Consider the following 20,116-nt stretch of genomic DNA (forward strand, 5'->3'; position numbering starts at 1 on the left):
AGCTTTAAAATCCAAAAAAAAAAAAAAACATTGGAAAAGGAAAAAAAATTAGCATAATGATCTGGTATAGCCACCTGGTCAAAGCTATGTATGTAGTACTTAGGAGGTTGGGTCTGACGGCAGGCGCGTAGTTAGCAGCGAGAATTCTGTCTGAACCATCTGACTTTAATGTCCAAACCCTGTGGAGATTGCTTCACAAACGGAGTGGTGGGTGAGGAATCTGGCAGCCTCAGAGGGAGTGACAGCCTATTAGATGATGGCACCACTTCTCAAGATATCGTTGAATCCTATGCATACTGTCCTTCCAACAAATAGGGAACCACAGTCTTTGGCCAGGGAGAAAAGTAGTACCCGTATCTTTCGAGTGAAGAAAGTGGATGGTTTAATTTTTTTGTCTTTTATTTTTTTTCTTCCCTTGTTTATTTCTTTTAGTTTTTTTTCTTGCTATCTTGGAGGCTAACATTTTGCAGGTTGTCCAATCCAAGTTGGGGGGTCTCCCTCTCTCTATAGTTTACTCTGCTTAGCCCCTCTTTTTCGAGGTGATATCTCTCCTCTCTTTTATGTTTCTGTCCTATCTTTATTTTTTATGCTTTCAATGCGGACATTGAATAGTTCAAGTTGGGGGGAGAGATCACTTTGTTCGTTATTTTGTTAAAAAAAATTGAAAAAAATAAAAAAATAGTAAGATTCTTTTTGCATGAGACTTGAAGGCTTTTGAGATTGGCTCTTAGTTGATTGAGTTTGTAATGTGATAGTCATTGTTTTGATATTGTGGTGGCATAGTAGTTCTTGTTACTAGCCTGTCGCGAAGAATCTGTCATGGCATGGCATCTATTTTTAGCATATTTGCACTTCACGTCTATTTGGGCTTTGGTTGCTTGTGAGCTGTAACTTGATTATCTCGATGGCTAGTTTAGTGGAGACTTATACCCATGTGAGTTTAGAGCCTTATCTTTTCTTGAAGTGGTGTCAAATAAACTCTTGTTATCACGAAAGAGCATGTTCGTTGTTGATCTCATTATTTTTGTTGTCAAGTGTTGGAAATATTTTGAATTGCCTATTTATCTCTTGGGTTTGGAAAGTTACATGGTTGTATTGCCCCTTGAAACGGATTAAGCCATCTTGCTATTTTGAGCTGGTTCTTTTCTTTCTTTCATACATTTATCTCTTGTGAGCCCATTTGAGCCTCTCGCATGATACCCTTTTCTTGTTGAGCTCCTCCATCTATATTGTGTCTTGAGAAGGCTTAGATAATTGTGTGAAGGTATATTATTCAGGAGAGAGAGAGTAAATGTAGTGAGAATTGAGCTTTATTAATTGGTGATCTTTTTCATAGAAATTTTTTTTTAAAAAAAAAGGCAAAAAGGAAAGACACCAAATTATGGTGGAAAAGAGAAATACTTGTTCTTAATGTGGAATTGTGTGAAAGGTAGAAAAGAGAGATGTGGTGGAGTTGAAAAGAAGGAAAAATTAAAGAAAAGAGGCACGCATTGTTATATTTGCCCTATGTGAGTTGTGGTTAGCCTATTCTCAGACACTTGAATATTTTACCTACCCTTGAAATATTTTCCTTTACCTGATGTTATAACCGGAATCGAAATCCTATTTGATCCTAGGGGCAATGGGTTGTGAATTGGTGGATAGAGAGAGTTCCCAATATTTGGCATTCTGTTCATGAGATCGTGTCCACTATATAGAGTTTTCTTTTCGTGTCAACTTGTGCAGGATACTTTACTTTCATTTACATAATTCCCTCCTGCATATATTGAGAGTAATATGCACCTTGTTTCGAGTGATTTCATTTGTTGAGTGCATGACACGGTGAGATTTGAAGTCGAGACTCGGTCCGGAGAGAACTTTTGGTTATTTTTCACTTGTGACCGAAGCCCTTGTTCACACACACTGAGTATCGGTGCCATGACTTATTTTTCTGACTTGAGAGTATCTAGAACTGCTTATTCCCGTTATCTATTTGCGATGGCTTCATGTTCTTTGTTTGGGTATCGTTGAGCTATCTTACGGTTTTCGGATTTCATGTGAAAGAATTCTTGGTGTTTTGTGGGTAATCACTGCTGAAAACCCTCACGAGACTTTACTCGTCCGACCGGGGCCGCCTGGAGGTTTAAAAGAACTATCAGTTTTAATTTATTTTCTTTAAGTTGCATTTTATTTTCTTTGCTCGAGACTAGCAAAGTGTAAGTTGGAGGGTGTAATAGGCGTGTAAATGTTTACATTAGCGCTCCTAATTTATCTTTATTAAGTCTCATTTATATTATTATTTGGAGCTTAATACTTAATTTGTGTATTGTAGGTATATGAAAGATTCAGTACAAAAAGAGTGCAAAGTTAAGCTTTATTTGATGTCCAGGCAAAGCCCATTATCAAAATAGTTTCAATTGGTGGGCCCAATGGCTTACAATCACTCTGATTAAATGATGGGCCAAGGAAGAAAGAAAGTGCCACGGCTGGAAAATAAAAAAAACAATAGGATAAGGGTTTTGAATGCCACGGCAGTTGTGGCATATAAAAGGACAGCTGCAGCTTTTGTAAAACGAGGAAGGATTCGGACGAAAAAAAATATAAAAAGGAGGCTGCAGAGATCTCTTTGGGAGGCGGCAGCTTTTGCAAAAAAAAGAAAACGAAGAGCGGGGCGACAACAGAGCTCCGGAAAAAAAGATTACTTTGCAGCTCCGTACTTATATTTTTTCATTCAAAGTTTTTCCCCGTCAAGTTCTTATAGTTTTGTTCAGATCTTCGCACTCCGGTAATTTGTATTAATTTTTGTTCTTCGTTAAAGCTATTCGTTGATATTCAATTAGTTGGTAGTTCTTGTTTATTGTTTTCACCTCCAGTTAAAAAACATGATTAATTCTAGGGTTTTATTCTTTTTATTTTTAATAATGAGTAAGTAGTTTTTCTGAGGTTTGGTCGCTGGGTAAAGGCGCGTCGTGACCCAATTAGGATTCGTCTCGCAATATTTTTTTCTGTACATTAATTTAATTAAATAAATTTAGTTGGTGAAAACTACGTCCGTTGGACGAATCCGAGGCATTGCCGAGACTCATGTGAGCGGGAACGGGGGACCAAAACTTGTTCGCCGCTGTGTACGGGACCGGTAACCTTAGGATTCGCATCTTTCGGAGTTTCCAATTCTTCCTAAATTTAACCATTTTTAGAACTTTGAAAGCGAGCGGATTCTGATTGGGTATCGAGCGCCGGATTCCCTACGACCGTGCCTCTCTTTTTAATTATTTGAGCAAGTTATCTGTTAGTATTAGTTAATTAATCAACTAGAAGACTTCTGGGCAGCTTTTTGGAAAAGAAAAGAAAAAAACAAAGACGGCAGCAGCGAGGGGAATACTGGGGAACGGACGAAACAAAGGATTGAGGTGGCGGTGATACCTTCTTGGGTCTCACGCACGACTTAACTCCGGATCTCTGACGCACGATTGTTTTGGGCGCAGCACTTTTAACAGGGAAAACAACGAAGGACAGGGCTGCCGAGATCTCTTTCTGTTCGGATAGTTTTTCTTCTGAGTTTTATTTTTATCAAGTTATTTGAAGCATTTTTGGCGCCGTTGCCGGGGACGGTAACGTGTGTTAAGAATTCGAGTATTTATTTTTTTTAATTGTTTACTTTTTAGTTCTTTATTTTTTAATTTTTTTTAAATTGTTGAAAAGCATAAAAATTTAAAAAAAAAAAAAAATTGGCCCATTTTGCGGGGAGGTATGGAGGTTATGCACGACAATTCGATTGTTCTTTGTCACTTCCTATATTTTATGGTTTAGCCTCAGAAAATCATTTTTCGCATGTTCATAAACTTGAGGAGGTTTTTGCTAGCGATGAAGTGGCTCTTTTACATGTATTCCCAGCATCTTTGCGTGATAGTGCTCTAGATTGATTTAATTTATTGAGTCCAAGATTGACATGGGGTGAGATTGTAATACAATTTTTCAATCATTTCAATCCCTCATATGAGACTCATATGCTTTTACAAGAACTATCAAATTTCTCTCAACATGATGATGAGTCTTTGTCACAGTGTTGAGAGCGATTTAAATTTGTTGTATTCTCTTGGTCGAGTTTTAATTGTGAGCTTGGCAGTCTTCTGGTTATCTTTTGCCATGGTTTAAATCTTAAGCCATACGAGGGGGATTTTAGGTCCACTGACGAATTCCTGGATAAAACCCCTGAAGACGCTTGGGATTTCTTAGATGAATTAACCCAAAAGCTCCAATTTTGTGAGTTGACTGAAAGTTCTGAGGATACCAGTTCTGATGGGAGGGAAAAAGAGGAAATAGAGCCACCTTATTTTGATCAATTAGCTGATTCTCTTTCTTGCAATCAAGTTGAAAATTTTCAAGTGATTAATTCTTGTGTATTGGAAGATGAAACAACAGAGTCACTTGTAACTAACGAAATAGATATTTCTTGAGGAACCCCCGGGCAGCCCCGGTAGGACGAGTGAAGTCTCGTGAGGGTTTTCAGCAGTAATTACCCACAAAACACTAAGAATCATTTCACATGAAATTCGAAAATCGTAAGACAGCTCAATGATACCCAAACAAAGAACATGAAGCCATCACAAAGAGATAACAGGCATAAGTAGTTCTAGATACTATCAAGTCAGAAAAATAAGTCATGGCACCGATACTCAGCGTGTGTATGACATGGGCCTCAACCAAAAATGTCCAATAACTAACCGCTCTCTCCGGACTGAGTCTTGACTGCAATTCTCACTGTGTCTTGCACTCACAAATAAAATCACTCAAAACAAGGTGCATGTATGAACTCTCAAGTGGGCGGTTAGAAGTTATATATATGAAATCAAAACACTCGCACACTATGACACGAAAAGAACGCTTTGTATGGTGAACACACAGTCTCATGAATAGAATGCCAAGTATTGGAACTCTCTCTCACATCCATCAATCCACTTTCCATCACCCCTAGGATCAAATAGGACTTTAATTTTGGTTGTAACGTTGGGTAATTAAAAGTGTGTAAAGGCTAGGGTAAAACATCACATGTCTGAGAATAGGCAAACAACTTGGGGCTAATTTAACAATGCGTGCCCATTTTCTCACTCTTTTCAACACCACCTTATCTCCCCTTCTAACCTTTTAACATTTTTCAGCAATAAAAGTACGATTCCTCCTTTTCATCTATATCGGCGCCCCTTTTATTTTTCTCTTTCTTTTGTTTTTTTTTTCTATTTTTTTTTAAAGGGCACCACCAATTCAAGCACAAAAGTTCACAATCTATCCAAAAATTATACCTTTATATTTTTGCCTTTCTCCAAACAAAATATGGAAAGTGGAGCTAACCAAGAAAAGGCTAAATATATATGGCTCAAAGTGGCTTGCAAGGGATAAATATGAAAACAAAAGAACGAACTGGCCCAAATATCAAGAAAATGCTTATAATCCTCTCCAAGGGGTGTAACATTCATGTGACGAACCAAAACCCAAGGGATATTGTTATGCATTCAAGTTTCAATACTCAACAATCAAGAATAATGAGACCACAGCAAATAGATTATTTTCATGACAAACTAAGAGTTAAAGTGACACCACTCCAATAAAAGATAGGGCCCAAAAGCTCACTAGGGCATAAGTATCCACTAATCTAGCCATCAAGATTGGTTAAGTCACAACTCACAAGTGGTCAAGGCCCAAATAAACGTGACGTGCAATAGTGCTATACAAGAGTGTCATGATCAACTTCTTAAGACAAGCTAACAAGTAGAACTACCAAGCCAAAAACAGATATCACTATCGTAGGCAACACACCTCAACTCAAATTATCCAACAAATAATCACAACAAGTGCTAAATCGCATGCGAAATGAAAATTTTTCATTTTTTTTTTTTTTGGATTTTTAAGACTCTAAGAGTGAAAAACTTACCAAAGTAATCCCTCCCCCCAACTTAAACCATTCGATGTCCTCATTGAGTACAAAAGAATAAAAATATAGGACATAAAAGAAAAAGAAGGGAAAGGTATCACCTCGGAACGAAGAACTACGCAAGAAATAACATAGTGGGAAGAAGACCCCCCAACTTGAACGAAGCATCCTGCAATGTTAGTCCTCACAAAAAAATAAAAATAAAAAAAAATAAAAGTAACTAATCTAAGAAAGAGAAAAGAAAAAAAAACTATACAAAAAAGTTAATGACATTCATTCCCATCACGTGAAATCCAACCATTCATCACACTATGAAAAGCAATCAAAATCAACATCTCAACCCACTTCAAGCACTCCGTTAAAAATTGTATGCGACCATGCCACAAAGCCAAATACTTAGAATATCTTAACGGCCTTAGCCGCGTTTGAAATTTAAATTCCACCAATTGCATATTCTGAACCAAATTAACTTTCAAGTTGTTGATGAGTGTCAGAAAAAATGAATGGTAAACCATATTAAAATTATCAACACCAAGAAAATCATTTAATCGGAGTGATTGTAAGCCATTGGGCCCACCAATTGAAACTATTTTCATAATTGGCTTTGCCTGGACATCAAATAAAGCTTAACTTTGCGCTCTTTTTGTACTGAATCTTTCAAATATCTACAATACACAAATTAAGTATTAAGCTCCAAATAATAATATAAATGAGACTTAATAAAGATAAATTAGGAGCGCTAATGTAAACATTTACGCGCCTATCACACCCCCCAACTTACACTTTGCTAGTTCCGAGCAAAAAAAATAAAATGCAACTTAAAGAAAATAAATTAAAACTGATAGTTCTTTTAAACCTCCAGGCGGCCCCGGTAGGACGAGTAAAGTCTCGTGAGGGTTTTCAGCAGTGATTACCCACAAAACACCAAGAATCCTTTCACATGAAATCCGAAAACCGTAAGATAGCTCAATGATACCCAAACAAAGAACATGAAGCCATCGCAAAGAGATAACGGGCATAAGCAGTTCTAGATACTATCAAGTCAGAAAAATAAGTCATGGCACCGATACTCAGCGTGTGTGAACAAGGGCTTCGGTCACAAGTGAAAAATAACCAAAAGTTCTCTCCGGACCGAGTCTCGACTTCAAATCTCACCGTGTCATGCACTCAACAAATGAAATCACTCGAAACAAGGTGCATATTACTCTCAATATATGCAGGAGGGAATTATGTAAATGAAAGTAAAGTATCCTGCACAAGTTGACACGATTACTTTGCAGCTTCGTACTTATATTCTTTCATTCAAAGTTTTTCCCCCTGTCAAGTTCTTATAGTTTTGTTTAGATCTTCGCACTCTGGTAATTTGTATTAATTTTTGTTCTTCGTTAAAGCTATTCGTTGATATTCAATTAGTTGGTAGTTCTTGTTTATTGTTTTCACATCCAGTTAAAAAGCATAATTAATTCTAGGGTTTTATTCTTTTTATTTTTAATAATGAGTGAGTAGTTTTTCTGAGGTTTGGTCGCTGGGTAAAGGCGCGTCGCGACCCAATTAGGATTCGTCTCGCAATATTTTTTTCTGTACATTAATTTAATTAAATAAATTTAGTTGTTGAAAAAAGGCTGCTGCCGCAGCACTTGATTCAGACGGGACTGCCGACTTCCGTTCGTATAGTTTTTTCTTTCTAGTTTTATTCCTTTCAAGTTATTTGAAGTTTTGTTTAACTACTTGCATTTCAATAACTCGTTTTAATTTTTGTTCTTTATAAAAGTTATTTGTTGGTTCTTATTTAACTTAGATCTTTTATTTATTTTTCGTATTGAGTAATAGAAACATGATTAATTTTGGAGTTTTATTCTTTTTATTTTTAATAATGAGTGAGTAGTTTTTCTGAGGTTTGGTCGCTGGGTAAAGGAACGTCGCGATCCAATTAGGATTCGTCTCGCAATTTTTCTGTACATTAATTTAATTAAATAAATTTAGTTGGTGAAAACTACGTCCGTTAGACGAATCCGAGGCATTGCCGGGACTCATGTGAGCCGGAACGGGGGACCAAAACCTGTTCGCCGCTGTGTACGGGACCGGTAACCTTAGGATTCGCATCTTTCGGAGTTTTCAATTCTCCCTAAATTTAACCGTTTTTAGAACTTGAAAACTTGAAAGTTAATTTGGTTCGGAATATGCAATTGGTGGAATTTAAATTTCAAACGCGGCTAAGGCCATTAAGATATTCTAAGTATTTGGTTTTGTGGCATGGTCGCATACAATTTTTAACGGAGTTCTTGAAGTGGGTTGAGATGTTGATTTTGATTGCTCTTCATAGTGTGATGAATGGTTGGATTTCACGTGATGGGAATGAATGTCATTAACTTTTTTGTATAGTTTTTTTTTCTTTTCTCTTTCTTAGATTAGTTACTTTTATTTTTTTTTATTTTTATTTTTTTGTGAGGACTAACATTGCAGGATGCTTCGTTCAAGTTGGGGGGGTCTTCTTCCCACTATGTTATTTCTTGCGTAGTTCTTCGTTCCGAGGTGATACCTTTCCCTTCTTTTTCTTTTATGTCCTATATTTTTATTCTTTTGTACTCAATGAGGACATCGAATGGTTTAAGTTGGGGGGAGGGATTACTTTGGTAAGTTTTTCACTCTTAGAGTCTTAAAAATCCAAAAAAATAAAAAATAAAAAATTTTCATTTCGCATGCGATTTAGCACTTGTTGTGATTATTTGTTGGATAATTTGAGTTGAGGTGTGTTGCCTACGATAGTGATATCTGTTTTTGGCTTGGTAGTTCTACTTGTTAGCTTATCTTAAGAAGTTGATCATGGCACTCTTGTATAGCACTATTGCACGTCACGTTTATTTGGGCCTTGACCACTTGTGAGTTGTGACTTAACCAATCTTGATGGCTAGATTAGTGGAGACTTATGCCCTAATGAGCTTTTGGGCCCTATCTTTTATTGGAGTGGTGTCACTTTAACTCTTAGTTTGTCATGGAAATAATCTATTTGCTGTGGTCTCATTATTCTTGATTGTTGAGTATTGGAACTTGAATGCATAACAATATCCCTTGGGTTTTGGTTCGTCACATGGATGTTACACCCCTTGGAGAGGATTATAGGCATTTTCTTGATATTTGGGCCAGTTCGTTCCTTTGTTTTCATATTTATCCCTTGCAAGCCACTTTGAGCCATATATATTTAGCCTTTTCTTGGTTAGCTCCACTTTCCATATTTTGTTTGGAGAAAGGCAAAAATATAAAGGTATAATTTTTGGATAGATTGTGAACTTTTGTGCTTGAATTGGTGGTGCCCTTTAAAAAAAAATAGAAAAAAAAAACAAAAGAAAGAGAAAAATAAAAGGGGCGCCGATATAGATGAAAAGGAGGAATCGTACTTTTATTGCTGAAAAATGTTAAAAGGTTAGAAGGGGAGATAAGGTGGTGTTGAAAAGAGTGAGAAAATGGGCACGCATTGTTAAATTAGCCCCAAGTTGTTTGCCTATTCTCAGACATGTGATGTTTTACCCTAGTCTTTACACACTTTTAATTACCCAACGTTACAACCAAAATTAAAGTCCTATTTGATCCTAGGGGTGATGGAAAGTGGATTGATGGATGTGAGAGAGAGTTCCAATACTTGGCATTCTATTCATTAGACTGTGTGTTCACCATACAAAGCGTTCTTTTCGTGTCATAGTGTGCGAGTGTTTTGATTTCATATATATAACTTCTAACCGCACACTTGAGAGTTCATACTATGCACCTTGTTTGGAGTGATTTTATTTGTGAGTGCAAGACACAGTGAGAATTGCAGTCAAGACTCAGTCCGGAGAGAGCGGTTAGTTATTGGACATTTTTGGTTGAGGCCCATGTCATACACACGCTGAGTATCGGTGCCATGACTTATTTTTCTGACTTGATAGTATCTAGAACTGCTTATGCCTGTTATCTCTTTGCGATGGCTTCATGTTCTTTGTTTGGGTATCATTGAGCTGTCTTACGGTTTTCGAATTTCATGTGAAAGGATTCTTAGTGTTTTGTGGGTAATCACTGCTGAAAACCCTCACGAGACTTCACTCGTCCTACCGGGGCTGCCCGGGGGTTTAAAAGAAATATCCATTTTAATTAGTTGCATTTGTTTTGGTTTGCTAGGGACTAGCAAAGTGTAAGTTGGGGGGTGTGATAAGTGCCAAAATATACATATTTTGACCCTCCAAACTATATTTGTTGGTCATTTATTTTGGTTAACTGATTTTTATTATGTGTTTTTTATGTTTATAGGTTACTCAAGCCCGTTCTCCGAGATTTTGGATAAAAAGAAGATTTTAAAGAAGTTTGGGGCTCAAATACGAAATGATTCAAAATTGAATCATTCATTTGTTATTTCACGAAGTTCAAAGGGCCTTTGTGTGATTAAGGTTTCCAATACCTATATATAAAAAGTTAACCTACGGCAGCTTTTGGACGGTGTAGGGAGATGAAAACAATTGATGCTTCGGATCAATTGGACTGCAACGGTTTACTTGTGCCTCTTCACCGGAACCCTAATTCGTCGTCGGAACCCTAATCTGCAAAATAGACAGGGGGTGAGTGCACCTTTGCCTCTCGTGGCAAAGGCCCTCCGATGCCAAAGTTAGTATCACATACTAGCAATCAAACCCTAATTATCAGTAGGAAAGCAATCAGAAAGCAATGTATTGCGTACCTTTTACCTCTAGGTTTACCTCTTATTTATAGATTTTCGTATGCTTGTTGCCCAAGCATCCCTGTTTCCATAGGATTCCCAACTCGTATAGGAAACCCGGGAAATCAAGGATTCTCGTTTCCTTTATCAGTTTATTGGAAAAGAGTCCTCTTTGGATTCTTTTCCATAATAAGCCAAACATCCCATACTCGTTGGGTATCTTTATTAGATCCTATATTCTTGGGATCTCATCCCTTAACGGAATACCACTGTTTCTGGACCCTTCCAGAGTGTTCTCTTTACTCCAACATCTGATTGGATTTCTTTCTTTGTTCGGCTGTCTCATCGCCGAACAGACTGCTTGGACCATTCACTTCACATGTAAACCGGACCTTGAGCCCGTAGAACTTTCCTGGACCAATGACTTCTCATGTCACTGGTCCATATTGCCGAACATTGTCTAGCACGATGACTGTCCTGTCTATATTTAAACTATGGTCCCATGTACCATTTGTTCGGATATAATTTGCATTGCTTTCAACCCGTCATCCCTCGTATCACGTGCTTGGTTCTACTTCATCTGTTCGGCTGTATCATAACCGAACAGTCTGCTTTAGACCAGCTACTTCTCATATAACTTGGTCCAATGTAATCGGAATGTCTCTATCTTCCGAACAGTCAGTTTATACCCATGACTTCTCATGTCATTGGCCCTTACCGCTGTTCAATGCACTGACCGGCGATCAGTCATGTTCAATTTCTCACGTGTTCTTATACACCACGTGTTCGGCAACTAAATGTATGTGCTCGGAAATACCTCCCTACAGACGGACCTTCTGCCGTGGAAAAGGAAATAAAAGGAAGAGGTCATGCGCACAGGCCGGGGAATTCGGACGAACAAAACAAAGAAAGGGTCTGCCGTGATATCTTCTTGGAATCACGCAAAATAGGCGACTGCCAAGATCAACAGAGGGGCTGCGAGGTTTAGCTTTTTGTTTCGAATATTGTTTATTTTTGTTTCGAGTTTTTCTTCAAGTTTTGAAGCTTCGTTTAATTATTCACACTCCGGTAATTTGTTTTAATTTCTGTTCTTTATAAAAGTTGTTCGTTTTTTCTTATTTAACTTAGATCTTTTGTTTGTTTTCAATTCCGTATTTAGAATCATGTTTCAAATTAGGATTTCTTTTGTTTCTTGTTTAATAATGAGTGAGTAGTTCTATAGGTAGGGTCGCGGGGTGATTAGCACACTGTGATCAGTTCGGGCACTGCTCCTATTTTTCAAACAACGGAAAAATAATCTTAGATTGAAAAAATACTTCCCGTGGATGAACCCGGGCATTGTCGGAGCCCATGTGAACGGGGGAATGGGGGTCCAAAACCCATTCTCCGCTGCGCATGGGTAAACGGCGACCATAGAGTCTCGCATCTTGCCGGGTATCTTTTTCAATCTCAGATCGAACGTTTATAAGAACACCGAATGGAGCAAGTTAATCCGAACTGGTTACGAGTGCTATGAATTCTACGATCGTACCTTTCTTTTAATTATTTGAAAAGTACAATCAATTTCTAGGTTTTAATTTAATCTTAGCATCAAACGACAAAGGGTGGCTACCTAAGAGCCCGTTTAAATTAGTAACAACCCGAGTTTTTAGTCAGCACACATCACCGTCTCTGTGGATTCGACTCCGGTCTTACCGGATATTATGCTACGTCGGTCTCCGCCCTACGCTTGGGGCAACCCATTAATTTAGGATTAGGAAATCGTCAAGCATTTTTATATCATCTCAAACAGTTCTTTCACAACATTGATTACATTTCAAAACGTTCCAAACTGTCAATCATATCAAGACTCTGACTAGTTAATTAATATACGCCCTTCCCTTTAAGCATACCACAATACCACACGTCCTCACCGTACCTCTAAGCACGCTTCCGTACCTTCACATACCACATATTAACCCACGACTAGACTTTGCGATGCCCGGTCTTCTAGTTTCTATAATTGGAGTCCGTAAAACATATACTAAAGGAATCTAAAGAATTCTACGAGGAGAGAGAAAACGGATTGCATTACTACTCATCGGATCCCTAGACATGTTCAAGTGTGTCGCTCGTATTTCAATGAGGTATATCGTCTATTTCTCATTTCTTAACACAACGAGTTCACTCCAGTCCATCGGATACCACTCTAAGAGTGAGACAAATAGTACTCTCCAAAACACTTGAAAGTATGTGCAAACAATCCATTAAAGTCAATAAAAAGCTTCAAAATGTGATTTGGAAGATAAAGGAAAGCAGCTGAAAGACGCTGCAGCAGCTCAATCTCCTACCGGTAGGTGAACAAGCCCTACCGGTAGAACTTTACCTACCGGTAGGCTAAAGCTCCTACCGGTAGGAACTGGAAACAGAAAGGCCAACATTTAAAGCTCAATCTCCTACCGGCAGGTGAACAAGCCCTACCGGTAGAACTTTACCTACCGGTAGGCTAAAGCTCCTACCGGTAAGAACTGGAAACAGAAAGGCCAACATTTGAACGAAACGATTTTACACTTGACCTACCACTCCACCACAAACAATTGGGATCAAATTTTTCCAATAGAAGGGAAACCATCGCATCATTAGTAGAGCAATTATCAACAGTAATAGTAGAAAGCTTCCTATCAATATTCCAATCCAAAAAAGTATCCATCAAGGCATCACACAACGCTTGTGCTGTGTGGACATGGCACATAAACAAACCCATATAAAAAAATATGACAATTAGCAAATGTAGCAACTAGCAAGGCTATGCAAAAACTGCAAAAACACATAATCAATTAACATTGAATGTGCCAGCATCACCTAGATTAACAAAAACGAATAATTTAGGTTTACTTCTTATTTATAGATTTGCGTGCTTGCTGCTCAAGCATCCCTGTTGCCCTAGGATTCCTATCTCGTATAGGAAACCCAGAATATCTTGGACTCTCGTTCCCTTATTAGTTTACTACTTAAGAGTCATTTTTAGGACTCTTTTCCATAACTGGCCGAACATCCCATCCTCATTGGGTTTCTTTCCAGATCCTATACTCTTGGGATCTCATAGCCTCTGAAACTTTCAAGAGTATTCCTTCTGCACCTACTATTGATTAGAGTTCTTCCTTTGTTCGGCTCTCTCGTCACCGAACAGGTTGCCTGGACCAGCTACCTCACATGTAACCGGTCCTGTATTAACTATTTGGACCAATGCCATTGTATGTCTCTATCTGCCGAACAAATAGCTTAGACCAATGACTTCTCATGCCACTTGTCCATATCGCCGATCACCGCTCATGGTGGTTCATTTCATCGTATTTATTTCGTGATCCCACGTTCCTCGTGTTCGGCTATTTAGTTGTACCTGTTTAGGAATACCTCCCTACATTAAAAAATGGGTTTTCTTGAGGTTTAGAGAAGGAGTAGCAAAGGAGCAACAATCCAAGCCTTGAAGGTATATTTTTCCTTATTTCATCATCGGGGAACTTAAAGATTATTCAGAGGCCCAAATTGGGGTGTCTACAGTAGTCCCTCTTTAACAGAACTTAGGTACCATTACTTGGTATAAGTGACGTTAAAGATTAGACGTCTCAATCCATCGCTCCAAAGTCTTTAAGTTAAATGCAAGAATGCAATAAAGGTGGTCGCGTTCATGGAGCTGCCTACGAACCCCGTTGTAGGGATCAGACCAACGTAGTTCAATCGGGATAATGCAGGTAAAACGAGTCCCGTAGGACAAATTGCAAAAGCAAATAAACGTGAGAATATTGAGTGTCTATAGTGTCGAGTGTCATGAAATTTCTTGATACGAGTCCCGGGGGGCTAAAATTAAAACGAGTTCTCGGGGGACTTAAAATTGAGATGAGTCCTCGGGGGACTTAAAATTGAGATGAGTCCCGGGGGGACTAAAATTGAGATGAGTCCCAGAGGACGAAATGCTCGGATGGCGAAGAGCTTGAATTTTGAAGGCTTGGAATCTTGAAAGAAGCTTGAATTTTGAAAGAAACTTGAATTTGAATTTTGGAAGAGACTTGAATTTTGAAGACTTTGAATTTTGAAAGAAGTTTGAATTTTGAGAGAGTCTTGAATTTGAATTTTGGAAGAGACTTGAATTTGATTAGTTTGAATTTTGGAGACTTTAAATTTTGAAAGAGACTATAATTGAATAGCTTGAATTTTGAAAGAGACTTAAATTTTGAAAGAAGCTTGAATTTTGAAAGAAGCTTGAATTTTGAAGAGCTTGAATTTGAGACTTGAATTTTGAAGAGCTTGAATTTTGAAGAGCTTGAATTTGAGATTTGAATTTTGAAAAGCTTGAATTTTTGAAAATGGCTTGAACTTGAAAAGCTTGAATTTGGCGTTCGATTGAGACAATACATGAATGATGATGCAAGTTGATATGTCATGGAATGTCACGTGAGCATGTAAAATCAATGCAAGTATGACAAAAGTGAGTCCCAGAGGACGAAGTGCAGATAGAGTGCGAGACAAAGTACAGTCCCAGAGGACGAAGTGCAGATAGAGTGCGAGTCTCGGAGGACGAAGTGCTAGACAAAGAGAAGTCCCAGAGGACAAAGTGTAGATAGCGTGCGAGTCCCGGAGGATGAAGTGTTATACAGAGTGTAGTCCTAGAGGACAAACCACAGCTCGAAAGACTAAAAGGCTTCTAGGTCGGTTATACCATAGCTTGAGAGAAACTATAGGCCTAAAAGATCGTGGATTGATCTTGGAATCGACTCTTGAACAATCATTCTAGATTCACCTATGACACCGAACGACAATGATGATGACATTCTTTGAAAAATAGGGGACGTGTCTAAGCACCCTATTTGCTTTACTGTCTTTGGCTAGTGGACCGGTATTCTTAGGAGCTTTGAATTTGGGTTGGATTCCGTGCCAGATTTGAGCTGGGGTTTGCCTTTGGTCAGGGTTTGAGTCTTGGATTTGTTTTTCCTGGTAGACGACATTGACATGATGTATCCCAGTGAGTAACGACCCCCAGTCCTGATGGTTTTGATAAGCAGTTGACCAATCGCAATCCAAGCTATGATTACAGCCTAACGAGCTTCTCTCAAGGGTGACTTTCACGAGTTTAGGATTGACAAGATCAAGACGAATGGTTCGACCTTTTAGCAAATGGAATGGATTTTGACAGGACTATGTTGACTCAAATATATGAAGGAGGGAAAGACCATTTATGAATGAAGCAACTTTCGAATACTGCTTCTGATTGGGCAGAGAGTTTGACTCTTTGAAGAAAACAGGATTCATGTCCCATAATTTACGACAAACCAGGTTTTTGTGATTTTTCCTTTTGAAATTTGTTTTGCTCCATCAATTGATCAAAACACAAGAGTTTTTATCACGAACCAAGTTGCTAATGATGATCCATGTCCCCATTTGGATTTTCGCTTTGATTGATGCAGGTTTCACACAATGCCTCGATGTATTGATGCCTTTTAACGTGACACCTAAGATTTTTGCTATCAAGTTGAGCTTTCTAATCCGAAAGGACTTTTTTGGGTCGTAATGTGGGCCATGGTTTGGGCTTCACAAAGAAAGGATATTAGGCTCAAAAAATTTAACTTTCTTTTGTTTCAAATCTAGCAGTTATCTTTGAATTGTAGGTGTCTTCTTTTCATTTTTCATTTGCTTTCTCATGCCTTCAATGCCTTTCAGTATGTTTGGCACTTTCATCATATTGATGTTTTGAATCTCAATGTGTTTGGCACTTTCACCCTTTTGATGATTTGAATTTCAAAGTTTCTTCTGACACTTTTATTTTTCCTTTCATTCCGATGCGGGGGATAGCTGGCTAGCTGGGTTTCTTTTTCAAAGAATTCGATTGTGGCTCAAAAAGGCTATCAAAGGATATATCTTTATGTGTACGATGAAAGAAACGATGGCCTTTGAGAGGCTTTTGCTTGCTCTAACTTTTGCCTAAGTCAGAGTTTGAGAATTTGACCTAGCGAGCTTTTCTTCTTTTCTCTTTTTTTTTTCCAGAGTTAAGGCATTGTTCATTGGAATGGTGCTTGGGATCGGTCCTTTGAAATTGTTCTTCTTGCATGGGGTGAGGGTTCAATCAAAAATCATCTCATGTTTTGAAGTGATTATAATGATTCTCAAGTGATGGCGGAAAGCAATTCCGAGTTGGGCCGAAGATATTCACAAAAACCTGAGTTTATTATGATGATTGCGACACTTGAAAGATAGCGGCTGAACCAGCAGGGGTTGACTCGAAAGACTATGACCGAACCTTGGGATTGACTCGAATGCTCCTGACCGGGCGTCAGGGTGAGGCTGCCTATGTATCCCGTAAAGGAATCAGATCACAACGTAGTTCAAGATTACGAAACTGACTCTCTGTTTTGATTTTTCTTTTTCTTGACGACAATTTGAAAACATACAGACACAAAAATGAAAGCATTACAGATTCGAAGTACAGACTGACACAACAAGGATGTAAACTTGACTCGAAACTTTAGAAATTTCCAAAACTCGTGGAAAGTCGGACCATTGCATGGCTCTTGACATTTTACTCATCTTCATTGAAGAATGCGGCGTTGATGCAAGGATTGCGCTTGGGCATGGGGCTTGGCTTTGGTTGAGGAGGTGCCTTAATGATATTGTTGTCAATGAGGTCTTGGATAGTATGGCGAAGGCGGATGCAGTCGTTTGTGTTATGGCCTGGCATTTGATGGAAGATACAGAAGGTACCTAGGTTATGGGATGCTGAGGGCTTTATAGGTAGAGGAGCCTCCGAAAATTCTCCATGACGAGAGATACTATCCATGGTTCATAGTAAGTTCCAATCTGTCTTTGTCTGTCTCTGTCTCCCGTACTTTCCCATGTCTGTCTCTAGTTTCTATAATATTTAGGTAAGCAGGCAGCGGTGATTTATGGTTGCGGGGCATTCTCCTGGTAAATTACATTCTAGCATTTGCAGTTTACTTAAGCTGGAATCTTCCTTTCTTTGAATAGGACCTTGTTCTATCTTGATTTCGACTGTAAGACACCCATTGAAACTACTTCCTAAACATCATAAGATCTTCATTGTCCATTAATAAGCAGATAAGGGTACCCTAATAAAGGCACATGCATACTAATTGAAGTCTATTCCTTGCTAACCTTCCGAATGAGAGCTATTTTATTCATTCCTATATTGAATTTCCTAGTAGTTTGAATGCTTTTACATGCTGAATATCTTTCCCATCAAACTCATAACACAAGTAAGAAGTATGCATATCCATGTATGTAGGAGCATGGTCCTGTGTGGTACATAAGAATCATATAGGGCAAGCACTTTCTAGGACCAGCCTTGTTTCTACTTCTGCTCTCATCTTGTGCTTCTGATGTGTTGATGGTAGTTAGAGAATGGAGAGTTGAGTTCAAACTTGTCCCTACTGATTATGATTCCTGTTCTTGTTGAATATGTCATAGTTTTCATTGGATTACATCCAAACACTAAAATGCCAAAATTACTTTTGATAAGATTGTGTTGGCGCGATAGATGGAACCCACAAAGAAGCTTGGGTACCCAACGATATGCAAATTGCATTTCGTGGAAGAAAAACCACGAAAATGCAGAATATATTGGCTGTGTGTTCCTTCGGCATGAAGTTCACATTCGTGTACCCAGGTTGGGAAGGTAGCGCACACGACGGGCGTGTGTTCTTAGCAGCAACCACGAATCCGTCCTATATGTTCCCACACCTACCAGTCAGTAAGTAAAGATAAAATAAGATTGTTCTTATACTGTTTCCTTTCTTCCCCAAAATTTTGAACTAGACTCACACATGTTATTTATGGTTTAGATAAGTACTATGTCGTCGATTCTGGATACACCAACATGGTAGGGTATCTGGCTCCATACAAAGGACAAAGATATCACAGGGACCATTGGAATGGGGCTAATACAATATTCGCCACACCACAAGAGCTATTCAACTATAAGCACTCATCGTTGAGGAATGTAATCGAAAGATGCTTTGGGGTGTTGAAAGCGAGGTTTCCAATACTGAAGTCAATGCCAAGTTATAGCCCAGCCCGTCAGCCATCGATTGTTATGGCGTGTTGTGTTGTCCACAATATGATCGTAATCCACAAAAGGAGAGATGAATATTTCGATGGTTATATGGAAGCGGACGAATGGGAGGGAGATAGTGATGATGATGGTGGTGGTGACGGCCAAGTAGAGCTTGTCAACACGTCTCCTTAGAGTGTGCAAATGATGGGAAATAGGCGGGACGAAATGACTATTGCTATGTGGGATGCATATTGATTTTCATTCATAGGCCTTGTGTGTTTGATCGCATTTTTAACGTTGTACTTTAAAATGGTAGGGATTGTAATGTTATTTGTAGGACTTGTAATTTGAGGCCAATCTTCTATCCAAGTTATCTTTTCACCTGAAAGTTCAGATGTACGACCATTTTTTTTCACAAGTTTGGTCCTAATAGTACCCCATGGTATTGTTATCTTGAAGAAGCTATAAGGGTTTTTCTTAGGTGCCTGAGAACCATGACTCTACAAAATCTGGGGAGGAGAAGGAGGTGGTGGTGGACTCTTCTTCTTCTTGTATAAGTTCAGAAAAAGATGGTGTTTTATTGTGAAGTAAATGAACCAGGTGCTATCCAAGATTCTTCTTGTTCCAACGGCAGAGGAGGGAGAGGAGCATCGTGTCACGCCCTCGATTTTCAACATAAATAATAAACACTTTTAATAAATAAAGTCCTCGCTGTAATACAAATAATACCCCAAAAGATCTTTTTGTTCACTGTTCTCAAATAAAATTCAAATATTACATTCCAACTCGAAGGCCCCAAATCATCAAAATACCGATATCCTAGGGAAATATTATTACAATTTACAAATACTATCTTTCCAAAAAAAAATGCTCTTTCAGATCTTGTGCTATGAAATCCTTCTTGAATACCTTTTTAAAGGTTTGGTCACAAATACACAACATGAATCGTACCTGAAAATAATAGGGTGAGCTACACTAGCCCAGTAGGGAAATCTATACGCAAGCTATATGAAAATGCGATGAATCATACACCTAGACTGAGTGATGCGACGAGATACCACAAAGAAACGTGAGTTTTCCACCACAAACGAGCATACTACAACCAGGGGATCATAATTTCATAAAAGTATTCCTAACAGCTCATACATCAAACTAGAAGCATAAACCAACTCGAATTATCCTATTTAGGCAACAACTTATCCCCAACCGTCACTTGTCCATCGCTACGCAATTACTCCATTTTGCCTCGACCTATACGAATATGTGATGATCATGCACCAACAGTGGTAGGTGAGCAACATTATATATGTACAACGAACCCCAAGATGCTAATAACAATGAGTATATCTATCAGCAGAACAACACAAACATATCATTGGATTTCCTTTTTGAACATAATTGATTTATCTTTCATTTCTCAAGTATTAGCCACTCCATGCAACAAGAACTAGTTTCCTTGATTTGTACCGAACAAGAGGCTCAA

General features: G+C 38.5%; 1 protein-coding gene across 1 annotated transcript; it reads left to right on the top strand.

The window, feature by feature from the left end:
• The first annotated feature begins 18,086 nt into the window (after positions 1-18,086).
• On the top strand, positions 18,087-19,012 carry LOC131330383 (uncharacterized). Its single transcript, XM_058363937.1, has 2 exons — positions 18,087-18,330; positions 18,422-19,012. The coding sequence occupies exons 1-2, from the start codon at positions 18,153-18,155 to the stop codon at positions 18,823-18,825; spliced, it is 582 nt and encodes a 193-aa protein (XP_058219920.1). The 5' UTR covers positions 18,087-18,152; the 3' UTR covers positions 18,826-19,012.
• The last annotated feature ends 1,104 nt before the right edge of the window (positions 19,013-20,116 follow it).

The sequence above is a fragment of the Rhododendron vialii genome, chromosome 6a (genome assembly GCF_030253575.1).
Source record: "Rhododendron vialii isolate Sample 1 chromosome 6a, ASM3025357v1".
Classification (NCBI taxonomy): domain Eukaryota; kingdom Viridiplantae; phylum Streptophyta; class Magnoliopsida; order Ericales; family Ericaceae; genus Rhododendron; species Rhododendron vialii.

What these genes read in the sequence shown, in the direction of transcription:
- LOC131330383 (XM_058363937.1), top strand. Translation starts at nt 18,153, where the DNA reads ATGCAAATTGCATTTCGTGGAAGAAAAACCACGAAAATGCAGAATATA. An exon ending in GTTCCCACACCTACCAGTCA is followed by an intron (nt 18,331 to 18,421) that starts GTAAGTAAAGAT and finishes TTTATGGTTTAG; the next exon opens with ATAAGTACTATGTCGTCGAT.